Below are 27,180 nucleotides of genomic sequence, written 5' to 3' on the forward strand. Positions count from 1 at the left end.
TTCACTTTAGTCCAACACCAGCATCTGCACATTAAAGTAATTTTAGGTTAACAGAAATATTTTGACAATCTTTTGTTTCAATGCATTCAGCGCTTCAAACAAGTAACCACCTTTTTGTTACAAATTTCCAAAGCAATGAACATTGTAGTTAGCATTTGTGTTACTGGACCCATTCAAATCTCTATTAAACTTTGTTGTAGATCAGCTCCTACTTCAGCAGTATAATCGCAGAGAAGTTACGATGTAACACATTTCCGGATACAGGCAAAAGGAAGCCTCAGGTTAATCAAAAGGATAGTTTCTGGCTTGTCACAGCTCGTTCGCAACCTTCAATTCATAACTGGTTTACTGATCTGTCTGGAACCAAACCATTAACGCAACTTGCAAAAAAGGTAAGTTTGTTTTTGATCCACAATTGTTTTTATACTTAAGTTTATAAAGATATAATTGTCTCAGTGCTGTCATATTTTTCAGCTGCCAACCACTCTAGTATTAATAATTTGAACTAATTATAGTCCTGTAATGATGCTCAGTTTAGTGTTGCGAGGTATGTCAGCGGTAGGAACATGGCCAAACTGTAATACTTTTATCTGGCTGCTAATGAAATTTGATTTGGCAGGTGTGACACTTTCTTTCTTTCTTTCTTTTTCTTTTCTTATAATTCCTTTTAGATAGTCAATTCTTCTGCACATACATTTTAAATGGTTTCATTGTAGGCTTCTGTATCAATTAGACCATTTAATTCAGCAGTTTTATCAACACCTTTTGGTGCTGCTGATGGTAGACATACTAAATTAGCTTCGTCTTTTTAATCACAAAACAATGGTGCGAAAAAGGGCTGTTGACTCTTATCCCACAATCAGCTGGTGTCATGGCAGTTGGTTAGAAATGTGTTTGTTACAATGGGGTTAAAAAACATAAGATATATACTTTGTACAGTTGCTGTTGGCAAGCATTTGGCATCACAGAAATCAGGGAGAGTAAATAATTTGTTTGTACAGCAAATATAGAATGATGCAGCATGTTCAACCCACCCTCCCTGTACCAGCTACTTTTGTAAGCTGTTCAATTAAAACCAATCTACTGTTCCAAATGTTTGTAATTTTTAAAATCTACAATTATTACTCGTTTCTCTTTTGAATGTTTCTTTTAAATCTGCTTTCTTCGTTCTTTGATACAGTGCCTTATAGCTTACAATATGTTGCTGTGAGGGAAAAAATAATATTTACTCATGTCTCTTCTGATTTGTTTATTGATCATTTTAGGTCTGTATATCCTGATTACTGACCTTCTGCCATTGGAAACAGTTCCTCCTTATTTACTCTTAGCAAATTACCTATGATTTTGAATACCCCGTCAAATCTCCCTTCCTTTTTGCTGCTCTTAAGGCACAAGAATCATATATATCCAGTCTCCACTTAAGATAAATTAATTGGACTGTGAATATTTTTAATAGGTAATTTTATTTTATTGGCAACCTTTTTAAGTACCTTCTCTTTACTTTAATCCTGTTCATTATAACTGCTGCTTCCTTCTTTACAACTGCCTTCACTTTATCTTTAAATTCAAAGGCAAGGCATTTATGCAGTAATCCAGCAGTGCCATCCCCACAAGAAAGTCCTATTTGTCATCTATAATTGGTCTCAACTACCTTTGATTTGCTATTTTATACATTTATGAAGATTGGCTTACCTTTTTTAATTGTGACAAATCTATTCTCATTTTTTTAAAATTCCCTTTACTTCAATCTTCATTCTGTTTTCTATATTCTGAATATAATTCCTATTGTGTTGGCTGCACAATTGTCATGTCACCTTCTTCTGTCTCATTGTAGCCACTATGTCTTTAGTCATTCAGTGAGTTCCAGCTTTGGATGTCCTTCCTTTCTTACTTTATCTGAATCACTTGTTCTTTGAAAACTGCTCAATGTACAAAATACCGTTTAATCTGTTAATTTTTGATTTCACATACCTACTTTCAATTTCCCTCCTTTCCTCCATTTAAGTATTTTTACTTTGTCTTTTTCTGTAACTCGGCTTAACCTGATCATGCTATCTTCTTCAAATGTCTTGCCAATGAAACATGTTTTGCTTGCCTCACTTTATTCCCCAGAACTACATCAACAATGCTTCCTTCCTCACTGGGCTGGAAATGCAGTGATCAAGAGCATTATCTTGGACATATTTCAGGGATTCTTCCTCCACTTTATTCTTTACACTGTTGCTATCCCTGTTTCAGTTACAATAACTGAAGTTTCCCCACTATTTTTCCATAGCTGTATCTTTCTGTAATTTCTTCTCTGTCGTCTTCCCTTGATTGGTGGCTTCTAGCTTATAGCAGCACTATGGCTGCACAATTATGTGACTGTAAATAAAATTATCTTCATGTGTAAGTAACATCTGATAGTAAATAAATAATATTCATCAGAACCTTTTGAAAAGTCTGAGACTTCCAAAGAAATGTCTCCTGATGGAAACAAATTCCTTTGAGTAATATTGGACAGCATCTTTGTTCAGTGCTGATAACATTTACAACATTCTATAAAAGTTTTCAGTTATCTGTAAACAATGGTATCTTTAAAACTGAAACTCAAGAAATCCTTTCTATCTGACAGATATTAAAATTTTTTGCAAAGAGCAACCAGTTTCTTTTGGTTGTCCCATTTCTTTCTTATAAAGTCATTTTTTCCCTTTGACTGATCCCAATGTTGGGCTAAAATCAAGAGAGACATAGCCTAGCAGGGAGGCATATTCCCAAAGTGACCAATTAAGTGACTACTGTGCAGTTAAGGACAGAGGCCTATCTTTGACCTGCAGACCCAATCAGAGTTCTGAAGAAGTGTCAGCAGATTCAAAAAGCTAAGTGTACTTCCTTTCCTTTTTTGTTTCAGTCAGTTCTATTTCTCTGTCCTTGCCCAATATGGCACTCTTTGTCCCAAAAGGCTAGTTGATGCTTGGTCACTTGAAATTTTTAAGACTGAATTAGCAAGATTTTTCTCGGGTAATGACATTTACTTAGTGGACATGGAACAACAATGGATAAATGTAATTGAGTTACACTTTAGCGATCATTTAATTAAATGATGTTAAAGGATGAGGAATTGCATGGTCTACTCCTTTTTCTCAGTTAAGTCAAATGGAAAAGGCTTCAAATGCTTATTAGGTCCCTGCATGTTTGGAGAGACAAACAGACATAAAATTTTATGTCAGTGATCTTTATCTGATCCAAAATGTGGTGTCGCCCTTGCCCCTCACATTCTTGCCACCCTACCCTAGTCTCCAAATGAGTTCCTTCTACTTGCGCACTGGGGGATCTATAATCTACCCAGCCCAAAGTTATTTTACAGCTGCATTTAACGTTCTAATCTTTGTTATCAGTATCTGTAATATTATTGCTGCTATTGGACAGCTCAAGTGTTGGAAAGAGTTTAGTAAATATGTACTCCTTCTGATCCAATTGAATCACTCGATATCACCCCATCTTCACCCTTCAAGTTCACAGTGCACATATTGAGGACACAGTTTGTTTAAACATTCATGAACAGCTGTGACAGAGCCATATCATGCATTTGGTCCATGCTTTATTTTATTAAGCCAACTTATTCTCCCAGAATAATTATGCAAAACAAATAAAAATCTGAGTTCCCTTTGTTCGCTGCAAACCATTGTATTGTATTTCTGTCGTCTTCATCTCTAATTGTAAATACAAGAAGCGTCAATCTGTTTAGCAGCTCTTTCACTTGTTGATGAGCTAAACTTCATTTATGTTGGAATCCAGTCCTGAAATCCTGTTATTTTCGCATTCCATCTATCATCAGCCTCCACTTTCTCCTCTCTTTGGGCTCATTTTGGCTATAGAACTCACATTATAGCTTCTCTGTCCTATTTGAACCAACCTTCTGACCACCTAACAATGATTTTTTGGGTCTTATGCTGAATGGCATTGTAACTGAATCCCTTTGCTTGGGTATTACCTATTGCTTCCTTTCAAATCCAGCATATTGCCCCTCCCCACTCATCACCTGAAACACCAAACAAAGAAAATCCCATGCTGCATTGTTTTGTCTTTGTGGATCGCTACACTGTCTCCAACATTCCACTTGTTGTTTGTAATATGGTCATATTTCAAATTGTTAACTTATTCTGAAAGAAATCTTGTGTACTTATCTAACACCCATTTTTAAAACATTTTTTCAGGTGCCTATATTTAGTAAAAAGGAAGAAGTGTTTGGATACCTAGCCAAATATTCAGTGCCAGTCATGAGAGCTGCTTGGCTGATAAAAATGACATGTGCCTATTATGCTGCTATCACCGAAACAAAGATGAAGAAACGTCATGTCATAGACCCTTGTATAGGTAGGGTTAACAAAAAATATTTCTCTTTAGATTTAAATAAGCAAGTTTGATTGGCTGGCTTCTGCTTTTTGCTCATTGAATACACTTTTGTTGGTAAGACCTTTTGAATGAACAATTCCTTTCATTTTACATGCTGAAGAGAAAGCCAGCACTCCATTAATCTGTAAACTGCATAACATACTGAGGTTTCAACATATTACCACAATGGGGAACAACATTTTTATGTATTATGAAGAGAGAGTGCTGATTAGTTTATGAGTAGACTTCGATTGTCGAGGTGTGCTAGTTAGACTGAGTGATAGTTAATTGCCAGGCTTTTAGATAGTTAATTCCCATTTAAATCGGGTAGATTGACTAAATTTGGTCAAAGCAATATCTTGATGAATGAACTAGAGAATGGCTGTCACCTGTTTTATTAAGTTGAAGCAGGTGTGATGTGTGCAGATGTTCCTTCTGCCTGTGTTGTCTTAATATGTTCTTCTGCCTTGTGTATTAAAATATGTAGCCTCCAGTATATGCAAGTGTACCAGACTACAAACATACTGACAATCTTAAATTGGCTGTCAGTATAATTCTTCATACAGTTTGACTTATTTAGCACACATTATCCCATCATGAAATCATGTTTAATTTTGAACAATGCATTTTGAGGTTGTTTGCGATAGGTCAGTACCTTACATATTGTAAACAGCTTAAAGAATATATTCAAAAGCAGAAATTGCTGTAAAAACCAAGTGCGACCTGTTGCTCATATTTTTGACACATACCTTACCCTTCCAGGAAAATCAGAGATAAGATATTTCTGAAGTCCAAAAGAGACAACCTTAGTCATATTCATGCATTTACATGATGTACAGTGAGAAATGCTCTAATTAGAGCAGCCATTGCCTTGCAACATGGTTTTGACGTGCTCTATTTCATCAAACTTTGTACAGTGAAGAAATGGCTTGGGCCTTATTTACGATGTGGCAGTAAATTTAATCTGATACTTCCATATACTATTGGAATCTCAGCACATATATTGACCAGTGACGATAAGCTTGCAGTAGACTGTAGATGTGAACTCTGGCAGATTGTGTAAGATAAAAAGCTTTGATGAAGTGAGTCTTTTTTTCTCAGGAACATTCAAGTTCAGTATTACCAAATTGATCGTATACTGACAGTTCATAGAAAAGTTAGTTGTTTTTACTGTAATTTATTTTCTCCCCCACCCCCCCTTTGCTTGAAGGTTTTGTCTTCAAGAAATATTGATTGCTTTTGTGTATTGCTTCAGTGACATTTATTCACAGTGAGTGTTGATGGACTCCATCTATAATTGTTTATTTACTTTCTGGGTCAAGTCCACCATACATTCAACCTTGTGACCCAGATAGCTCAAGTATTCAACTGTTGGGCCTATCCAATTTTGGTATTAAATGGCTAACTGAATATAAATGCCAGTATTAATTGAGTTGGGGAACAAAATTACAGTGCTTTACTCCAGTTGATATTCTACATCAAGAAATGTTTTAATTATCAAGAAATTAAAGAATACTATTTACCGTTTTAATAGTGTTTGAATACTTAAATACTGCTTAAATACTTAATAGCATTTAATAGTATTTAACATGTTGCATTCAGTTGCATTCAGTTTTGGTCACTATAGTACAGAAAAGATGTGGAGACTTTGGAGAGGATGCAGAAGAGGTTTATCAGGACATAGGATTAAACCCTAGACAAACAAGGGTTGTTTTTTCTGCTGCAGTGGAGGCTGAGGGGAGTCTTGATAGAAGCTCATAAAATTAGAAGAGGCAGAGATAGGGTTGACAGTCAGAATCTTTTTCCCAGAGTTGGAATGTCTAATACAGTACTGAAGGGCATACATTTAAGGTAAGAGGAGGAAAGTTCAAAGGAGATGTGAGGAGCAGGTTTTTTTTACCACAGAGTGGTAGGTGCCTGGAACATGCTGCAGGTTAGTGCTGGAGGCAGATAAGTTAGAGGTGTTTAGGTAAGGTAAGCTAATGATTAAGGAACAAGTGGAAAGATGTGGGCCATGGGCAGGCAGAAAGAATTAGTTTAATTTGGCATCATAGAACATAGAACATAGAAGGATACAGCGCAGTACAGGCCCTTCGGCCCTCGATGTTGCGCCGACCGAATCCTACCTAACCTATACTAGCCCAATAACTTCCAAATGCCTATCCAATGCCCGCTTAAATGACCATAAAGAAGGAGAGTTCACCACTGATACGGGCAGGGCATTCCATGAACTCACAACCCGCTGTGTGAAGAATCTACCCCTAACATCTGTCCTATACCTACCACCCCTTAATTTAAAGCTATGTCCCCTAGTAACACCTGACTCCATTAGCGGTAAAAGGTTCTTAGTATCTACCCTATCTAAACCCCTAATCATCTTATACACTTCTATCAGATCTCCCCTAAACCTTCTCTTCTCCAATGAGAACAGCCCCAAGTGCCTCAGCCTTTCCTCATAAGATTTTCCTACCATTCCAGGCAACATCCTGGTAAACCTCCTCTGCACTCGTTCTAAAGCTTCCACATCCTTCCTATAGTATGGCGACCAAAACTGCACACAATACTCCAGATGAGGCCTCACCAGAGTCTTATACAACTGCAACATGACCTCTGGACTCCGGAACTCAATTCCTCTGCCAATAAAGCCCAGTACACCATATGCCTTCCTCACAGCACTATTTACCTGGGTGGCAACTTTCAGAGATCTGTGTACATGGACACCAAGATCCCTCTGCTCATCCACACTACCAAGTAGCCTACCATTAGCCCAGTAATCCATCATCTTGTTATTCCTACCAAAGTGAACGACTTCGCACATAGCTACATTGAATTCCATTTGCCACATTTCCGCCCAGCTCTGCAACTTATCTATATCCCGCTGTAACCTACCACTTCCTTCCTCACTATCCACAACTCCACCGACTTTTGTGTCATCCGCAAACTTGCTTACCCAGCTTTCAAGTCCTTCCTCTAGATCATTTATAAAGATAACAAAAAGCAATGGTCCCAAAACAGATCCTTGTGGTACACCGCTAGTAACTGCGCTCCAAGATGAACATAATCCATCAACTACTACCCTCTGTCTCCTTCCAGCCAGCCAATTCCTAATCCAAACCTCTAATGTATCCTCAATGCCATACCTCCGTAGTTTTAACATTAGCCTACCATGGGGAACCTTATCGAACGCCTTACTAAAATCCATATACACAACATCTACTGCTTTACCCTCATCCACTTCCTTAGTCACCTTCTCAAAGAACTCAATAAGGTTTGTGAGGCACGACCTGCCCTTCACAAAACCATGCTGGCTATCCCTGATCACGTTATTCCTACCCAGATGTTCATAAATCTTATCCCTTACCATTCTCTCTAAGACTTTGCCCACCACTGAAGTCAGACTCACTGGCCTATAGTTACTAGGGCTATCCCTACTCCCTTTCTTGAACAAGGGGACCACATTCGCTATCCTCCAGTCCTCTGGTACTATTCCCGTTGACAATGACGACATAAAAATCCAGGCCAATGGCTCTGCTATCTCCTCCCTAGCTTCCCATAGGATCCTGGGGTAAATGCCATCAGGCCCAGGAGACTTATCTATATTCATCCTCTCCAATATTCCCAAAACCTCTTCCCTGCAGATTTCCAGGGCATCCATTCTAATTATTTGTGATTCCATATTCACATCAGCAACAGTGTCCTGTTCCTGAGTGAATACTGATGAAAAGTACTGATTTAATGTCTCTCCAATCTCCTCCGCCTCCACACACAACTTCCCACTACTATCCTTGACTGGACCGATACCTACCCTAGTCATCCTTTTATTCTTGACATACCTATAGAAAGCCTTTGGGTTTTCCCTAATCCTACCAGCTAAAGACTTTTCATGTCCCCTTCTCGCTTCTCTTAGCTCCCTCTTTAGCTCCTTCCTGGCTACCTTATAACTCTCAATCGCCCCTACTGAACCTTCACGCCTCATCTTTACATATGCCGCCTTCTTCCCTTTCACAAGGGACTCCAATTCCTTACTAAACCACGGCTGCCTCACAAGGCCCTTTACATCATGCCTGACTGGTACATACCTATCGAGGACACGCAGTAGCTGCTCCTTGAACAATCCCCACATCTCATTAGTGTTCTTCTCTTGAAGCCTGTTTTTCCAATCCACACATCCTAAGTCATGCCTCACTGCATCATAATTTCCCTGCCCCCAGCTATAGCTCTTGCCCTGCGGCGCACGATTATCCCTCTCCATCACTAAAGTAAAAGTCACCGAGTTGTGGTCACTGTCCCCGAAGTGCTCACCTACCTCCAAGTCTAACACCTGGCCTGGTTCATTACCTAGAACCAAATCCAATATAGCCTCCCCTCTTGTTGGCCTGTCGACATATTGTGTCAGGAAACCCTCCTGCACACATTGTACAAACACCGACCCATCTAATGAACTCGAGCTATAGCTCTCCCAGTCAATATCTGGGAAGTTAAAGTCCCCCATAACAACCACCCTGCTACCTTCACTCTTTTCCTGAATCATCCTCGCAATATTATCCTCTACTTCTCTAGGACTATTAGGAGGCCTGTAGAAAACACCTAACAGGGTGACCTCACCTTTCCTATTTCTAACCTCAGCCCAAACTACCTCAGATGGCAAGTCCTCTTCCATCGTCCATTCCACTGCTGTGATACTGTCTTTGACAAGTAATGCCACACCTCCCCCTTTTTTACCCCCATGTCTGATCCTATTAAAACATTTGAACCCTGGAACGTGCAACAGCCATTCTTGTCCCTGTTCTACCCACGTCTCTGTAATGGCCACAACATCGAAGTCCCAGGTACCAACCCACGCTGCAAGTTCACCTACCTTATTCCTTATACTTCTGGCATTGAAGTATACACACTTCAATCCACCTTTCTGGTTACAGGCACCCTCCTTAGAGATCGCTGCATTATTCCTAACCTCCCTACGCTCAAGGTCCTGTACCCTAAAGCTACAGTCCTGGTTCCCATGCCCCCGTGGAGTTAGTTTAAACCCTCCCAAAGAGCACTAGCAAACCTCCCCCCAAGGATACTGGTGCCCCTCAGGTTCAGGTGTAGCCCATCCTTTTTATAGAGGTCCCACCTTCCCCAGAAAGGACCCCAGTTGTCCAGAAACCGGAATCCCTCCCTCCTGCACCATCCCTGTAGCCACGCATTTAACTGCTCTCTCTCCCTATTCCTCGACTCTCTATCACGTGGCACGGGTAACAAACCAGAGACTACAACTCTGTTTGTTCTAACTCTGAGCTTCCAATCATGTTTGGCATAACACCATGGCCTGAAGGGCCTGTTCCTGTGCCATACTTGGTTTATGTTTAACAGTTGTCCACTGTACAAAGTGCAATTTTTTGTATAGTTGATATGTTTTGTCTTTTTTTTAAACACTTTGTACATAATTTGCTTAATGGAGATAGCTTTGAATTAAAACTTCATTGTTAAGTTTTCATGTCTACTCCTGTCATTCTAAAGATTTTTAATTTCACTTTTATCGTCCTGTAGTAGAATAGCATGGAAAAAGTTTGCACAGTGCTGCCTCTATCTCTGCATCAAAAGAGAATCTCGAAAGTGTGTTGGTAATTTTGTGATTGCAATTGGTGTACTTTATGTTCTGGGGGTTACAAAAACTAAACTAAAATATGCCAATGACACTGTTCTGAAAGCACCAGTTGGGGAAGTGTGATATTAGGTTGGTTTATGTCTGACTCTGAGTTTGCCTCCTTCCTGTTGTCAGGTTTCTACATGTGTCTGTAATGTCACACTAAAATGCATTGTATGAATAGATCAATATTTTGTAACTTTGGAGTATCATTTTTAACCTGAATTTAAATGTGTTAGGGCTAAGCAGTGCCAAGTTAAGAAATTTGCAGTAATGTGTTTTTTTTTCCCCTGTAGAGTGGACTCAAATCATCACAAAGTACCTTTGGGAACAGCTACAGAAGATTGCTGAGTCTTATCGACTGATGTCTTCGCAGAATTGTGGGACACCAGTACAACCCACAGTGCCAGAAGTGGAGCAGGCCATGAAACAGTGGGAATATAATGAAAAGCTGTCTCTTTACATGTTTCAGGTAGTGTATGAACATTATACATACGTGTGAAATACAGTAAATCCTCAGTAACTGTGTGTTCACGACTTCTGAATTCATCTATCCGTGCGAAATAGTGAGTAACAACAAAATTCAACATCTGCAGCAAAACACATGCATCCACGATTTTTAACCTAATTTTAATCTGTATTTTTAATGGGCTCTGTACTCATAAATTTAATCATTCATGAGGGTCTTGGAAATGGAACTCTCTTGGATATGATTCTAGGTGAAATACTGCAAGTTTTCTTCAGGACAGCAATAACTGTTGAATTTAGAACATTTGAAAGTTAGAGCAGTAAGATTTTTTTTAAGATAATGAAAGGTTCCCTTCCAACACAGATCATGGAATTCAAATCGTACTGTGGTATGCTGTGATCTTAATAAATCTTGTAGCTTAGGGGTTAGCACCAGAAAAGATGAAGGTCACTTTTTGTCTCCATGAAATGCTGCCAGACTTGCTGAGTTTCTCCGACACTTTGCTTTTGTGTACAAGTAAGGATGTTGTGCTTCTGTGGTAAGACCATATCTTTAATACTTTGTTCAGTTTTGGCCTCCTTAGATAGTAAGACCATAAGATATAGGAGCAGAGGTAGGCTATTCATCCTATTGATCCTATTCTGCAATTCAGTGAGCGTGCCACTGATTTGATAAGAGTCATACAGCATGGCTCACCATGTCTGTGCTGACCAACAAATACCAAACTGTGCTAATCCCAGTTGACTGCACTTGGTCCACTGTGGCCTGGCATTTTAAGTAGTCATACAGATGCTTCTTAAATGTTGCAAGAACCAAAGGGCATAAGTTTAAAGTGAGGAGAAAGTGGTTTGGAGGAGATCTGGGAAATTTATTTTCACTAGAGGGTGATACATATATGGGATGTACCGAATGGACAGTATGTCCCATATATGTGTCACTCTCTAGTGAAAAGATATTTCCCAGATCTCCTCCAAACCACTTCCTTCTCACCTTAAACTTTGGTCTTAGACATGTCTGCATTGGGGAAGAGATTCTCATATTGTATTCTGTTATGCCTAGTAAGTTTTGAGAAGATTTTGTGGCTCAGGGTGAAGTTCTGGATGTGGGTTGGCTCACTGAGCTGGAAGGTTCGTTTTCTCCTATGTCTTTCATAATATTGTAGAATTCAATCCTCAACCTCTCTTGGATGCCCTTTTAAAAATTTCACCCTGTCTGATCCTTTCACACTAGGGTGATCCCAGTTAATGTTAGTCGTGGGAGACTTCAACTTTACTATAAATGTGTTTCTCTCTCATCGTTCTGTGATTTGCCTACATATCTGCTCCGGTATCTCCCTTGACTGTTGGGAGGCTTTATTTTCATTTCTGAACTCTATCCAGTTGGCCTCATTTGAAGACACTTGCCTCATTGCTGCAGTGATGATTTTCTTTATCAATAATGCAATGCCCATCTCTTTTACTCTCCCCTCTCACATCATGCCTGAAATTTCTATATCTTGGAATGTTGAACTGACAGTTCTGACCTTTCTTCAACCGTGTCTCTGCAGTCACAACAATATCCTATTTCCAAGTGATCAGTGCTCTAAATTCTTCTGCCTTACCAGTCATGTTCCTTGCATTAAAATAGGTACAGTTGAGCTTTCTAGTTAGAAGTGAGGACTGCAGATGCTGGAAACCAGAGTTTAGATTAGAGTGGTGCTGGAAAAGCACAGCAAGTCAGGCAGCATCTGAGGAGTAGGAAAATCAATGTTTCAGCAAAAACCCTTCATCAGGAATGGAGGCAGGGAGCCTCCAAGGTGGAGAGGTGGGGATGGAGGTGATAGGTCAGAGAGTAGGGTGGAGCAGATAAGTGGGAAGGGAGATTGGCAGGGAGGACAGATCATGAGGACAGTGCTGAGCTGGAAGGTTGGAACTGGGGTAAGGTAGGGGGAGGGGAAATAAGAAAACTGGTGAAGTCCACATTGATGTCCTGGGGTTGAAGTGTTCCGAGGTGGAAGATGAGGCGTAGCTTTCTAGTTCATCCATGTGCCTCATCCTGCTCCTTTCTCCTCTATGTGCTGGACTGTCCGAATATTCTTTTTATGTAAGGTGAAGAAGGGCAGGATGTATGCAAATAATGGTAGAGTCCTGGATGGTATTGTCAAACAGAGAGACCTGGGGTTTAAGGTACATAATTCTTCAAACGTTGCATCACAGGTAGACGGTGGTTAAGAAGGCATTTAGCATTCTTTCCTTCAAGCCTCAGACCATTGAGTATCAGAGTTAGGATGTCATGTTGCAATTGTACGCATGTTGATAAGGCCACTTTTGGAATACTGTCTGCAGTTCTGGTAGTTCTGTTATAGGAAGGATATTATTAAGTTGTCAAGGCTTCAGAAAAGATTTGTAAGGGTATTACTGGAACTGGAGAGTTTGAGTTAAGGAGAGGTTGGATAGGCTGGGATTTTTTTCACTGGGGGGTTGAGAGGTACCTTACAGAGGTTTGTAAAATCTTGAGAGGCATAGATAAACTGAATAGTAAAGATCTTTTCCCTAGGGTAAGAATATTTAAAACAAGAAGCCATAACTTAAGGTGAGAGGAGAAAGATTTAAAAAAGACCTAAGGGGCAACTTTTTCACTCAGAGGGTTGTTGATATATGAAACAAACTGCTAGAGGAAGTGGTAGATACAGGTACAGCTAGAACATTTAAAAGACATTTGACAGGTTCATGAAAAACAATGGTTTAGAGGGATGTAGGCCAAATGCAGACAAATGGGGCTAGTTTAGTTTGGGAAACTTGGTTGGCATGGACAACTTATAAGGTCCGTAGAGTCATACAGCATGGAAATAGACCCCTCGTTCCAACTCATCAATACCAACCAAATTTCCCAAACTAAACTAGATGGGCCCATATCCCCCTCAACCTTTCTTATTCATGTTCCTGTCCAAAAGTATTCTAATTTTTGAACCAAAGGTTCTGTTTCTGTGCCATATGATGCCTTGATTGTATCTGATTGGACCTTATTCCTGAGTTTACATCTACTCTGTGCCCCATACCCAGCTAAATCAATTTAAAACCCCTCCAGCAGCATGAGGAAACCTTCCAGCAAGGATATTGGACCCATTCTGGTTCAATGTGTCTGGCTTGCACGGGTCCCATCCATCCCAGAAGCAATCCCATGATCCAAAACTCTAAAGTCATCCCTTTAGCCAGCATTCATTTGATCTATCTTCCTGTTCCTGTACTCAGTAGCACCTGACACTGGGCATAATCCTGAGATTGCAGACATAGTAGTTTTCTTTCATAATTAGCGACTATCTCTCTCAGCTCCTGCTGCAGGATCTAATTTTCTCTTTTTTTTTTAACCCATGTCGTTGGTATCAACATGCATAACGATTGCTGGCTGTTCACTCTCCCCCTTCAGAACACCTTGCAGCCATTCTGAGACATCCCTAACCGTGGCAGCTGGGAGGCAACATATCATTTTGTTTGATGCTGCAGAACTGCCTGTCAGTTCTCCTTACGTTTGAAACTCTGATCCCTCCTCTCTCTCTTGCAACTTTTTTCCTCCCCTGCTGTGCAGCAGAGCCAATCATGGTGCCACAAACCTGTCTGTTGCTGCTTTCCTCTTGAAGGCTTTTTGTGATTTATGGGCAAGGGCTCCCAAATCCCTCTGTTCCATCGATTTCTGCAATCTTTCTCCTTTTAAATAACATTCAGCTCCTCTGTTCTATCTGTGCAAGTGCATATGCTCACATTTCCTCATGTCTTATTCCATCTGCCAAGGTTTTGCCCACTTGCTTTATCTGTCTGTATACGTTTGCAGAATCTTTGTGCCAACCTTATTGAGGGAAGGATGTAAATACATTGGAGACGGTTCAGAGGAAATTTCCTAGATTAAAACCTGAAGACCCGGCTTGTTTTGAGAGAGAGTTTGAATGGGCTGGAGTTGTTTCCACTGTTATGTAAAAGAGTGACAGATGATTGAAGTCTAGAAGATTGTGAATGGTCTTGACAAGGTGGATGTGGAAAGGATGCTTCCTCTCTTGGGTCAGTCCAGAAGTAGAGAGCACTGTTTTAAAATTGATGTTCACCATTTTGGAACAGAGATTAAAGTTAAGAGACTTTGGAATACTCTGCTTCAGAAGACATTTGAGGTGGTGTCAGGGAATGTTTTTAAGACAGACGCAGATAGATTCTTATTGGATCGGGTAATAGAGAGTTGTTTGGGGTTGATGGGAAGGTGGAATTCAAAATAAACAGATCAGCAGTAATATTAGTGAATGACGCAGCAGGCTCAAAGATCTTTCCATTCTTGCTTCCCTTTTAGAATTGTGGCCTTTTTCCTAGCAAAATACATCACTTTGCATTTGTTCATGTTGGCCTGGCAGGTGCAGATAAAGTACATTGTACCAGCCTTTTTGAAATTGTACCCAAACAGACAAGTTCTAAGTTAGTCATATATATCAGGAATGGTAAGGGTCCCTTTGACTCTGTGCAGCTTCATGACAAACCTACTTCTAACTCAAAGAATGTCCATTAACCACTATTCTCCGTTTCTTGCCACTTGGCCAGTTTTATGTTACTCAGCATGTTGCTGCTGTTGCTTTTAGCCTGTGAACTATAACTTTGCTCGCCAGTCTGTTGTGCAGCACTGTATGAAACGTCTTTTGGATGTCCATGTACACAACTACAACCACATTTCCCTGATCAACTCTCCCTCTCTTTTGACTCCAAGAAACTGCAGCAAGTTAATTAACCACAATTTCTTCAACACTAAAGTTAAACTGATGACTTGTTTCTAAACCCTTTTTTGAACAATAATATTACGGTTGCAACATTCATTTCTGTAGCTCTGATTTTCTCACTTTGGTTACAGGACGGAATGCTGGATAGGCATGAGTTCCTGACCTGGGTTCTAGAATGCTTTGAGAAAATCCGGCCAGGGGAGGATGAACTCCTTAAGTTATTGCTCCCACTGATGTTACAGGTGGGTAAATTTCTGTTTGGCTCTGCTATTCCTGACATTTGGAGCGTACTGTTTATTCAAATAAATCCAGGTAATTTAAAATGTTAGAATTAAAAGCATTGACATTTCAACTATCAATTAATAGCATGCTATCACCAGGCTTGCTTATTTTATTGATGTCATAATAAATAGATTAAAATATTATTTCCATTTGCTTTTAATGCTGTATCAGTATATTTCTTGTGAAATACTCCTAATTTATCAATTCAAACTGCTCAACCATGACTATACGGCTCCAGGCAGACAACATAACCTACATGTGTTCTGAAGAGGAGTTACGTCGCACTTAAAACATTAACTTTGTTTCTGTCCCCACAGATACTGCCACATCTGCTGAGTTTCTTCACCATTTCTGTTTTTATTTCAAATTTTCACCATTTGCAGGACTCAACTTTTATTTGAGCTTCCATTGTATGTTAGGGTTTTCTGTAAAACAGCAAGAAAACATTTTTAAGTGTCAAATGTTAACTTCACTAAAATCCTAATGACAGTGCTGTTAATATTGTTACAAATGTTAGTGTGGCTCCAGTCTATCAAGTCACTATACAATCATCTATATAGATCTAATTGTGAGATATTAACACCCAGTGCACATTAGTGACTTTAATTATGTTTTTCTGCTCTTTGTAGTATTCTGGAGAGTTTGTGCAGTCTGCATACCTATCAAGACGCTTGGCGTACTTCTGCACCCGACGACTCTCCTTGTTGCTTGGGGATAGTGGTAGTAATGCCGTAACAGGAGGACACCAGACACATGTTATGGCAGCACCGACAGGAAATACTTTACCTTCAACTCCAACACCACCAACTAATGGGTCTAATCAGCCTCAATCTCCATTCATGGATTTTTATATTTGCCCACAGCATCGCCCAGTTGTGTTTGGATTAAGCTGTATGCTTCAGGTATTTCAGAAGTTTAGTTTTCTTTATTGTGCCTTTAATTGAACTAATGCCAAATAGCCATTGCCTTTCACATTAATAACATAGTCTAAATGAAACAGAAGTTCTATTAATGGATTGAAAAGACAATTTTTATTAAGCTATATAATTACCCATTGTGACTTTTAACAAAAGAAATTTTACAAGATATAGATGTCGGTGGCTGGGCTTTAATTCCTTGCCAATTCATAATTACCCTTGAGAAAGTGGTGCTACATATTTATGAACCACTGCAGGCCATGTGGTGTAGGTACATCCACAAAAAGGTTTCTTGGATATTGATCCAATGACATTGAAAGAATGTTGATATAACTCTAAGCCGGGCTGATGTCCAATTTAGAGAGAATCTTGTATGTGTCGCTGATCCCATGCAACTACTGCTCTTGTAATTTTAGGTGGTGGAGGTTTTAGATTTGTAATATACTGACAATGGAGTCTACTGTATGTATTTTGTACACGGTGTACACTGCTGCTACGGTGCAATTGTAGTGGAGAGTGTGAATGTTGAAAGTAGTGAATGCAGTGCCAATGAACTGGGTTGAATTCTGTCAATCTTTGAGTGTTTTTGGAGTTACACCATTCACGCAAGTGAAAAGTATTCCATTGCACTCCTAACTTGCACTGTGTAAATAGTGAGCAAATTCGAGCATCAAGAGGTAAATTTCTTAACACACATTTCGTGCCGTTCAACCTGCTGTTGTGTCCATAGTATTTTATATGGCTAGACCTGTCAAGTGTTTGGTCATTGATGACCTCGGGGACATGAATAGCGACAGATTCAACAATAATGATCTAGCTTCAGTCATGTCATATATTGTGAATCAATTGGTCTAAAAATTGAGAGATGATGCTGGGGACTTCCAGGTATAGGTTGAGGGGTCACAGCTTGGCACATCTGGCTGAACTAGTTGTAAGTGCTCCAGCACTGCCTTTTACATTGATTTGCCATCATTGAGGATGCAGCATTTGCATGTCTAACATTCACAGCTGGATGTGACAGCACCATAGAACATTGATTTGATCTGTTGGTTTTTGGGATTGTTTACCTCTGTCTATTGCATACTGCTTCTATTTTTTGACAGATAAATGTCACATGCTGTAGGTTCACTAGGTTGGCACCTCTTTCTCAGATATACCCTTTCTTATTTCTGGCATGTTCTCTGCCACTATTCATTCAAATGGATTTTAACCCCTGATTTGATAATTGTGGTAGAGTGAAGAAAATTCCAGACAATAAAGTTACAGCTTGTAGTTGAATACTGTTTTGCTGCAGTTGATCTCTGGTGCTTCATTGATGACTAGTTTTGAATTAGATTAGATTACTTTTTTTTAGATTAGATTACTTAGTGTGGAAATAGGCCCTTCGGCCCAAGAAGTCCACACTGACCCGCCGAAGTACAACCCGCCCAGAACCATTTCCCCTAAATTTACCCCTTCACCTAATACTATGGGCAGTTTAGCATGGCCAATTCTATCCGGAATCTGCTTTATTTAGCACAGTGGTAGTGCCACACTAAAAAGGTGAAGAGTATGGACCATGTGAATATGTCTCCACAATGATGTCTAGTGGTCACTCCTACCAGCATATTTGTAGATAAATGCATCTGATACAGCTAGATAGATGAGGAAAAGGCCAAATAGGATTTTCCCCCCTCGTTGGTTCTGTTAGCATCAGTCTAGTAGCCATGTCCTTTAGGATTCGGCGACCTCAGTCAGTGGTGGTGCTGCTGAGCTACCTTTGGAGATGGGCATTGAATATGCTGATCTGAGTATAATCTATGCACTTGCCATACTTAGTACTTCATTTGTTCAGTTAAAGGAGTACTGATTCATCAGGTGTGGGGGCCATGCATGATAATTAATAGGTATATTTTTTCCACATCTGACCTGATTCTGTGAGACTCCATGGAATCCAGAGTCAATGTTGAGAACTCCCAGGCTGTATGCTACTCTCTCCTGGCTGTGTGCTACTGTATTGTGTCCTGCTGGTGGGGAAGGACATAACCTGCTGATGTTGGCATCTGGGACGTTGCCTGGATGGTATGAATCAATAAAGGCTGACCTAATCTGTAATTAGACTTTTACTCTAGGGCAGAAGTTGAAAAACACATATCAGCCAGGTTGCACTCCGTGAGACCATAAGATGTAGGAGAAGATGTAGGACATTCAGCCCGGATCTGCCAATAAATGAGCCTTGAATATACTTAACGACCCAGCCTCTACACCCCTCTGCAGTAGAGAGTTTCGTAGATTCACTACCCTCAAAGAGAAGAAATTGATCGTACCTCTGTCTTAAATGTACATTACTTTGTGATTATTCCTCCAGTTTTATACCTCTTCCACAAGGGGAATTATCCTTTTTACGTCTACCCTGCCAAGTCCAGTAAGAATTTTGTATGTTTCAACAAGATTACCGTTCATTTTTCTAAGCTATAATGAATACAGGCCTCTCCTGCTCAATCTCTCCTCAGAATAAAATTTATACATACTTTGTCCAGACTGCATTCAATGCACATATATATTCGTCGTATCAAAGTACATAATCTCACATTTTCGTACATTTGTATTCATAGTTTTTACTTACTCACTTAATGTCTCTTAAATAATGTGTCTGTTCAAAGAGATTATGTACATTGTATGAGACTAGATCACAGTGCAGAAATAGGCCATTTGGCCCATCACGTCTGTATCTACCCTCCAAACAGCATCCCACCCAGACCCAGCTCTCTACCCTATTCCCGTAACCCCACATTTCCCATGGCTAGTCCACCTAGCCTGTACATCCCAAGGCACTGTGAAAAGTAAGCCCCTAAATGCACACATTTAGACTGTGGGAGAAAACTGCGGTGCCCATTGAAAACCAGAGCAGAACGAGTGACTCCATGCAGGCAGCCTAAGGCTGGTGAGGCAACAGTGTTAATTACTGAATCCACATAGCAGGATGAGAGTAAGATATGACTTTTAGCTAACCACCTGCTGAAAATGAATCTAGGCTATCATAGAGATCAGGTAGACGACTTTGTTTCAGTACTGCTCTAGCAGTACTGCTATGTAAAATTTTATACCTATTCGGTTTCCTTGCACTATTTGTTTATCACCAGAAAAGATGTTTTTGCTTTTGTTTTGACATGGGGAGAAAGCCCACCCCTGTGGACTCTTTTCCTTCTTTATCAACGAGAAGGAACGTCAGAAGCTGGGAAGAGAGAAGTTAGTTGGGTCCTAATCATTGCTAGTGACTCTGAATAAAAATGATCCCACTGCCCACATCAGCTAAGGATTAGTTAGATCTTTGCACATTGAAAGGCCTGTAAGTACTTATTATCTTAAATTACATATGACAAGTTGTCATTTAAATGAGGTACAGGTGGGTACTTGGTGCCCCTAAAATCAAAGCACAAAAACAAATTTGGAATTGAGTGAAGAAACTGGGAAAGATTTTCTGTCAGAGATTTCTTAGTATAAACTTAAGACAGTTGTGCGTAGAAGAATGTGAGGATTTACAATGACTGTCGTCTGCTTGTTTTACAGAGTATAGTTTTGTGTTGTCCAAGTGCATTGGTGTGGCATTACTCGTTGACTGATTGCAGAAATAAGACTGGATCTCCCCTCGATCTTTTACCCATAGCGCCATCGAGTCTACCCATGCCAGGAGGAAATTCAACATTTACCCAACAGGTATACGAGATTCTCTTGTCTGTAAAAAAAAAATTGTCTAGCCTTTGGCCTTCCACGTTAGAAGTGTTTAATAGATGCAGATTGTTATGAAACTTTGTTTTATTCTTTTAACAGGTCAGAGCTAAAGTGCGAGAAATTGAGGAACAGATTAAAGAACGAGGTCAGGCTGTGGAGGTCAGGTGGTCATTCGATAAATGTCAAGAAACCAATGCAGGTAATGGAAATTCCTGATACTAGGGGTGTTTCTTTTTGCCAACTTTAAGTGGACTGACTCAAGAATTAAATTTTGCTTGCTGAATATTGAATACAACCAGTATTATAGTAAAATAATTTGTAGAGACTTGGAAATACTGTTAGGCCCAATTTTCTGATAAATCTCAACTGTACCTAATGAGTCTTCTCAACGTATAGTTTATACTTTGTTTCTCAAGAAATGCGACTCTTATATTAGTGAAGGGATGTGGATATCACTGATAGGTCAGCCTTTATTCCCCCATCAATAATTGCCCTTGAAAAAGTGGTGATGAGTTGCCATCTTGAATTATTGCAGTCCTTAGGGTTCAGGGATTGTCGGTGCTTTTAGGAAGGGAATTACAAAGCTATCAATCTCTGAAAATGAAGAAGCAGTAATATAATTCCCAAGTCACAATGATATATGGATTGGGATTAAGTAGGTCACGGTATTTAGATATGTCTAATGCCCATTGTCCTGAAAGTTCTGTTGGAGGAAGCTTTGTGTTGCAGTGCATTTTATAGATGTTGCATACTACTGTAATTGTATGATGGAAGAAAAGGGAATCTTGAAGTTGGGTGAGATGACAGTCAAGTGAGCTGCTTTGTCCTGCCGGTTTTGAGATTCTAGTATTGTTGAAACTGAAGTCATGCAAGCAAGTGGATAGTATTCCATTACGTTTCTGACTTGAAGATAGTGGACAAGCAGTGGAGAAATAGGAGGTGAGTTACTTACCATAGAATTCCTCTCTCTGATCTGCTCTTTCAGCCGCAATATTTGCTTGGTTAGTTCAGTTCAGTTTCTGGTGAATGATAAGCCCCAGGATTTGGTCATGGGAGAATTCAGCAATGGTAATGCCATTGAATGCCTCGAGGAAAAGGTTAGATTTTGCCTTTGTTGAAGGTGACCTTTGCCTGACATTATGTGGCGGAAAGGGAAGAGCTTACGCTCAAGACATTGACTATTGGGTGCTGCCTGACCGGTTATGCTGTTCGAGACCCACACTTTTTGATTATGTGGCAGAACGTTTACTTGCTACAAATCAAACTTGGATGTTATCCCAAGTTTTGCTGCATATTGATGCTGGCTGCTTTATTATCTGAGGTGTCGTGACTGTTGTTAAACATTGCGCAAACATGAGCGAAGATTCCTATTTCTGAAGTAATGATGGAGTGGAGACCATTGATGATGAAAATACTTCAGGCTGGGCATGACACTGAGGAACTACTGCTGTGAGTTGGTGCTGAAAAGATTGATCTTCAACAAATGTTGCCATCTTCCTTTGTGTTAAGTATGACTTTAGTGAAGAGTATTCCCCGATTCCCAACTCTCTAGATTTGCAAGGTTCGTTGAAGCTATACTCGGTCAAATGCTACCATAATGTCAAGGATAATCACTGTCATTTCAAATCTAAAGTTCAACTCTTTTGACCATTTGCAATAGGGTATAATGTGATCAGGAGTTGAATGGCTATGGTAGAAATCATATTTCACGTCAGCTGGCTGTTGCTGAATAAATGCTGTTTAATGGCACTGTTGATGACCTTCCATCACTTTAATTTTCCAAAGTAGTCTGAAAGCATGGTAATTGGCTGGAGTTCTTGTGGGCACGATGTACCTGAGCAATGTTTGGCATTGCCTGGTTAATGTTGATGCTGAGTCGAAAATTGTGGCACTGGAAAAGCACAGCAGGTCAGGCAATATCCAAGGAGCAGGAGAGTCGCCGTTTCAGGCATAAGCTATTCGTCAGGCATTCTCCCATTTGTTATCCCATGTTGTGGTTTTGTAAGTTTGAAATCTCCCTTTTAGGTATCTCTGATCCTCTAGCAAACCTTCCTCAACTCCTCATTAAATTGAGGATGGTCTCCTTTGTTTGATAGTAATGGTGGAATAGGGGTCTTGCTGAGTCTTGTGTTTACAGATTGTAGTTGAGTATGGTTCTGCTGATGGCCCACAGTCCTACATGGATGCCCAGTTTCAAATTGCTTGATCGGTTTGAAATCTATTCCATTTAGCACAGTGATAGTGTCAAGCAGCCCAATATATAGTATGCCCATCCTAAAGATGGGAATTCATTCTCTCCCATCCCCAAGGAATGTGAAGTAGTTATCCTACCAATGCTAGTTTAGAAAGGTGCATATTCGAAACATTGATATATTGTGGTATATTGAAGAGGTAAGTAACGTCTTTCCTCTTGATGGTTCCTTCACCACTTTTTGCAGGCCAGAGCTAGCTGCTGTGCCCTTGAGGACTCAACCAGCTTTTCAGTAATGGTACTCCTGACTTCTTTTGTTCATTAAAGACCTCCAGAATGTGTTCTGTTCTCTTGCCATCTTTGGTGCTCCTTCCAAATGATGTTCAGCATGGAGCTGTACAGAATCATGGGATTGTTATAGTGCAGAATGGTCATTTGGTCCAGCTCTCCATTAGGCTCTGGTAACATTCTCCTGTGTTTTCTCTGTAACCCTGCATACTTTCTATTTAAATAACCATCTAGTCTTGAATGTCTCAATTGACTCTGCCTCCATACACTTCTAGATGGTGCGTTCCAGACTTGAGCACTGATCATCTGCAAATTGTTTTTCTCTCATGACGTTTGCTAATCCTTTGTGAGAGGAAACATTTTCTCCCTTCTCTATCCAGAGGTCTTGAGGATTTGAAAACTTCTATCGGATCACTCTAAGGATAATGGTTCCATCTTCTGCATTCTCACCTCATAGCTGAAGTCTCTCATTCCTGGTACATTTTTGTTAATTTCTCTTGCATTCTTTCCAATGCATTCTATCCCTTCTGTAGTGTGTAGAGTAGCGCACCTCCTCCCGCCCCCCCACCCCCCCGAACTGAATCTAATATTCCAACAGATCTCTAACAATAATCTTAAGTTCATGATAACCTCCTTTGCTCTTGTACTTTATACCATATTAATCAAGCTCTCAATACTGTATGCTTTGTTAACTGTACTTTCAATCTGTCACCTCAGTGTTCAAGGCACATTTGCTCCTGCATCTCTTCATGCATTGTCCCCACTTTTTTCTATTGTCTCTCCGTGTCCTTCCTACCAAAGTGCATCACTTCACCACTATTTGCAACGTACTTCATCTGTCTTCCATCTGCTCATTCTGCCAACTTAGCAGCATCCTTTCAGAGTTCTACATCTTTTCTCTCGGTTTATATTGCTTCAAAATTTTATATCAACAAATCTATCATCAAGGTTTGTGATATTGCTAACTTGGAAGTTGCTCACTGCTCATCAATATCAACGCTGGGGAATTCCATTAAAAACTTGCCTCCAACTTGGAAAATATCAGCTGGCATTACTGTCTGTTCTCTATCTCAGCACATTTGTATCTGTGTTACTATAATCTCTTGTTTCATAATCTTAACTTCTCTCAAAAGTCTATTATGTGATCTTGCATTGAATGCCTTTTGAAAGTCAATGCACACCAATCAACAACATTAAAATGAGTGACCTTTTCTGTTCAGAAAACTTTCGCAAGTTGATGAAATATGATTTTCTTGCTTGCACTTCCTAAACAACCCACTTTTTTTTTCCATGTAACGATGAATTCTGTCATGAACAATCATTCCTAGAAGTTTTTGCACGAGGCGTTTAGCTGACTGATTTGTAATTGGTGGACTTAACCTTACAACCAAAGGTATAATGTCTGCAATTCTTCAGGAACCTGCCTCCTCCCATAAATTTAGGGAGGACTGAGATTTTGGCCAGCATCCCTATGACTTCCACTCTTTCTTCAATATTCGTAGATACATCTTATCGGGTCCCAGTGGCTTGTCAATTTTAATTACCAACAGTCTATCCAACACTTTCTTCTGATCAATTTTGAACCCTTCTATGATGCAAGTTCCTCCTGTGTTACCTTGGTCTGGGTCGCATCTACCTCTGCTAAAGGCAGAAGCAAAATGTTAAGTTAACAGCTCTGCTTTGCGGCTTGCCTCCATGTGTAAACTGACTTTCTTAGTCCTAAGAGGCCCTACTCTTTTCATCATTCTTGTACTATTGATGTGTCTGTAAAAGCCTTTGGTATTTCACTTTATATTGATCGGCAGTCTTTTCTCATAATTCTTCTTTGCTTCTCTAATATGCAACTTTATCTGCCCTTTGAAACTTCTGTATTTTCGGTGCTCAGTTGTATTTTCTTCCTAGTGCCTGTGATAAACACTCATTTTCTTCTCTAACTTAATTTCTACTTCCTTTGTCATCCAGAGAAGTCTGAATTTCTTTATTCCTTTTTGTTTGAGGGAACATCACTTGGGACTGTAGTTGTGTCATTTCCTCTTTGAAGGCAACCGTTTGTTCATCTGCAATCTTTTTTCTAGTGGTTTTGGCCCAGCTCCTTTCTTGCCCCATTGAAATGAACCCTCAGTACCACCACCACCAACCCATGATAATTCTTACTCTGGATTGCCAATTGTTCTTTTCTATCATTGTCCTGAGTCTTCTGATACAGTGATCAATGTCTCCAAATGTTCCCCTACTAATCCTTGAACAACCTAGCTCACCTCCATTCTGAAAGACAGGGATGTATTGTTCCAAGTTGAAATGGATGCAAATTGATTGTGGAAAGTTGCCTGAACACAGTTTAAGATGATTTTCCCCTCTACCATTAATGCTACTGTCTCAGTCTGCATTTCGTCTCGTTGGAATACACAACTATAGCCACTCTATAGTGTCAACATCACTCAGCAATTTCCTTCCAAGTTTGTATCCCTGCATCTGCCCCACTGGTAGGTGATTTATAGACTGCACCACGCAAGCAATTGTATACTTTTTCCTTAGCTCTGGAAAGATTATGTCCTTGAACCACTAGTGCATCATCTTTTATCAGTGCAAAAATGTTCTCATGAATGAAAAATGTCTTCATTCCTCATTTCTTTCCTGTGCTATCATTTCTCAATACTTTCTTCCCAAGAATATTTAACATCTAGTCCTGCCCTTCTTTGAGCCTGCTCTCTATCTTTGCATGGCAATCAAAATGAAAAATTGAATTTTGCGTAGAACCCCAGGAGATTCCAGCACTATCCACTGATACATGATTCACCTGCTGATGTGAAACTACTGCTGCTAACAGATGGGACATCTTCTTGCTCTTTTTTGAATTACTACCATGAGACTTTGTGGTTGGGAGTTGATGCTGAGGACCCTCTAAGAAGCTCCCTCATCTCTGGTGAATCTGTCCCACCAATGGGACAGGACATATCCAAAGGTGGCGATGGTGGTGTCTGGGGCATGGTCATTTGAAAGAAATCATACCTTACAGAGAATGTTAGTTTCTTTCTTGACTGGACTGTGACAACAATCCCACCAAGTTGCACCAAGGTTCTGTAGGTAGTGATTGATGTTGGTACCCTAATTGTAGCATTGACTTCTGATTCTGGAAGTTGCTGTTCACACAGACCTGAGAGGTCAGTGCACTGTTAACAAAATAAACCTGGAAATGCTGCTCTGTAGTGTACCTTTTGCCATTATGCTTCAAACATCTAGATGTTAATAAGGAGCTCTTTCCAGTGTTGACACGGCACTTGTCCTTGTAGTTTCTGGTGCCTAGGTCAGTGTTAGGTCATCCATCTTTTTTAGATCCTATTTTTAGACTTTATGATGATGCATCCATGGCTCCATTGACTATTTCAGAGGGCACTTAACAACTGCAGACATTAGTGGGGAGATGGAGTAACAAGTAGGTCAACCTGACCAAAAATGATTATTTTTCTAGTCCTTCATTTTATATGGTACATTGTGACTTAGCAATGAAGGCTGTGAAGCAAAAAAAAATGTTTTGATTATACTTGATATAAATTAAGCAGATGGAATATTGTTTCATTTATGTTGAAAATAATATGTTTGTAAATCTCACTGCACTGATCCTATTTGTGCAGGTTTTACTATTGGGCGTGTGTTACATACGCTGGAGGTGCTTGACAGCCACAGTTTCGAAAAATCAGATTTTAATAACTCATTGGATTCCTTGTACAACAGGATATTTGGATCAGGGCAGAACAAAGATGGCCATGAGGTGAGTTTCATGAATTCTCTAAAAGTATTTGATGCATTGTTGCATTTAGGAAACTTTGCAACCTGGTTTTAAATTTTTTTTTAATAATGGCATTTCCTTTTTAGGATCAAAATTCACCATTTCCAGCAGTCCTCCTTGCCTCATGTGGCCACTTTTCATGCATGGAATTAGTATCTAATTATTGGACTTTCAATTATTGAACTATTCAATGTCAGTGGATAGTTGGAAAGCTAGCTGATTTGTCCACCTTTTACTCAGAAGAGATGCAAAATGGGAATTGTTTTAAAAATTAACAAGTAAAATGTCAAATGCATCAAAAATTGAAGGTTTATTGTTAACTTTTGTTACTATGGTAGTTCCACTAGCTATCAATGAATGGATTCATTTAAAACTCAGAGAAGATTGGGACTAGTTGAGTTGCTCCTGCTTCTGAGCTCGATGGTTCATTCACAAAAAAATTGAAGATAAAGCAACTGTAGAAGCTTGTTTTCTTTTAATATCAGGTTAGATAGTCGCCTTCATCATGGCGGTCTGGATTGGAATTTAGCCTAGAGTTTGATGAAGTGAACGTCTGATGTGCTGCTTCATATCATAACAATTCGCCTGAAATGAAGTTTGGTAGGTTCTCAATGGACGTGGACCAATAGGACAAAGGATGTACCTGCAGGATTCAGCTTTTTAAAAAGTACTTTCAGATGTTGACAGATTTGTCCATTTTTTTTGTTTTTATTTTAGATTTTGTGTTTGTGGTATCTTCAAATTCTTCTAATCCTCTAATTTATTGGCCTGCATTCAGGAAAAAATAGAATTGTGTTGGCAAT

The 27,180-nt window shown here is 39.7% G+C and overlaps 1 protein-coding gene across 1 annotated transcript in view; it reads left to right on the forward strand.

Moving 5' to 3' along the window:
- The window catches only part of med12 (mediator complex subunit 12), a 197,583-nt gene that overhangs the window by 20,233 nt on the left and 150,170 nt on the right, over positions 1 to 27,180 (forward strand). The window contains exons 3-10 of the mRNA XM_060832767.1: positions 201 to 392; positions 4,197 to 4,356; positions 10,300 to 10,475; positions 15,333 to 15,443; positions 16,113 to 16,385; positions 19,950 to 20,096; positions 20,211 to 20,310; positions 26,223 to 26,359. Coding sequence (XP_060688750.1) covers positions 201 to 392; positions 4,197 to 4,356; positions 10,300 to 10,475; positions 15,333 to 15,443; positions 16,113 to 16,385; positions 19,950 to 20,096; positions 20,211 to 20,310; positions 26,223 to 26,359 — 1,296 coding nt within the window. The remainder of the gene's footprint in view (positions 1 to 200; positions 393 to 4,196; positions 4,357 to 10,299; positions 10,476 to 15,332; positions 15,444 to 16,112; positions 16,386 to 19,949; positions 20,097 to 20,210; positions 20,311 to 26,222; positions 26,360 to 27,180) is intronic.

The sequence above is a fragment of the Hemiscyllium ocellatum genome, chromosome 11, assembly GCF_020745735.1.
Source record: "Hemiscyllium ocellatum isolate sHemOce1 chromosome 11, sHemOce1.pat.X.cur, whole genome shotgun sequence".
NCBI classification, from domain to species: domain Eukaryota; kingdom Metazoa; phylum Chordata; class Chondrichthyes; order Orectolobiformes; family Hemiscylliidae; genus Hemiscyllium; species Hemiscyllium ocellatum.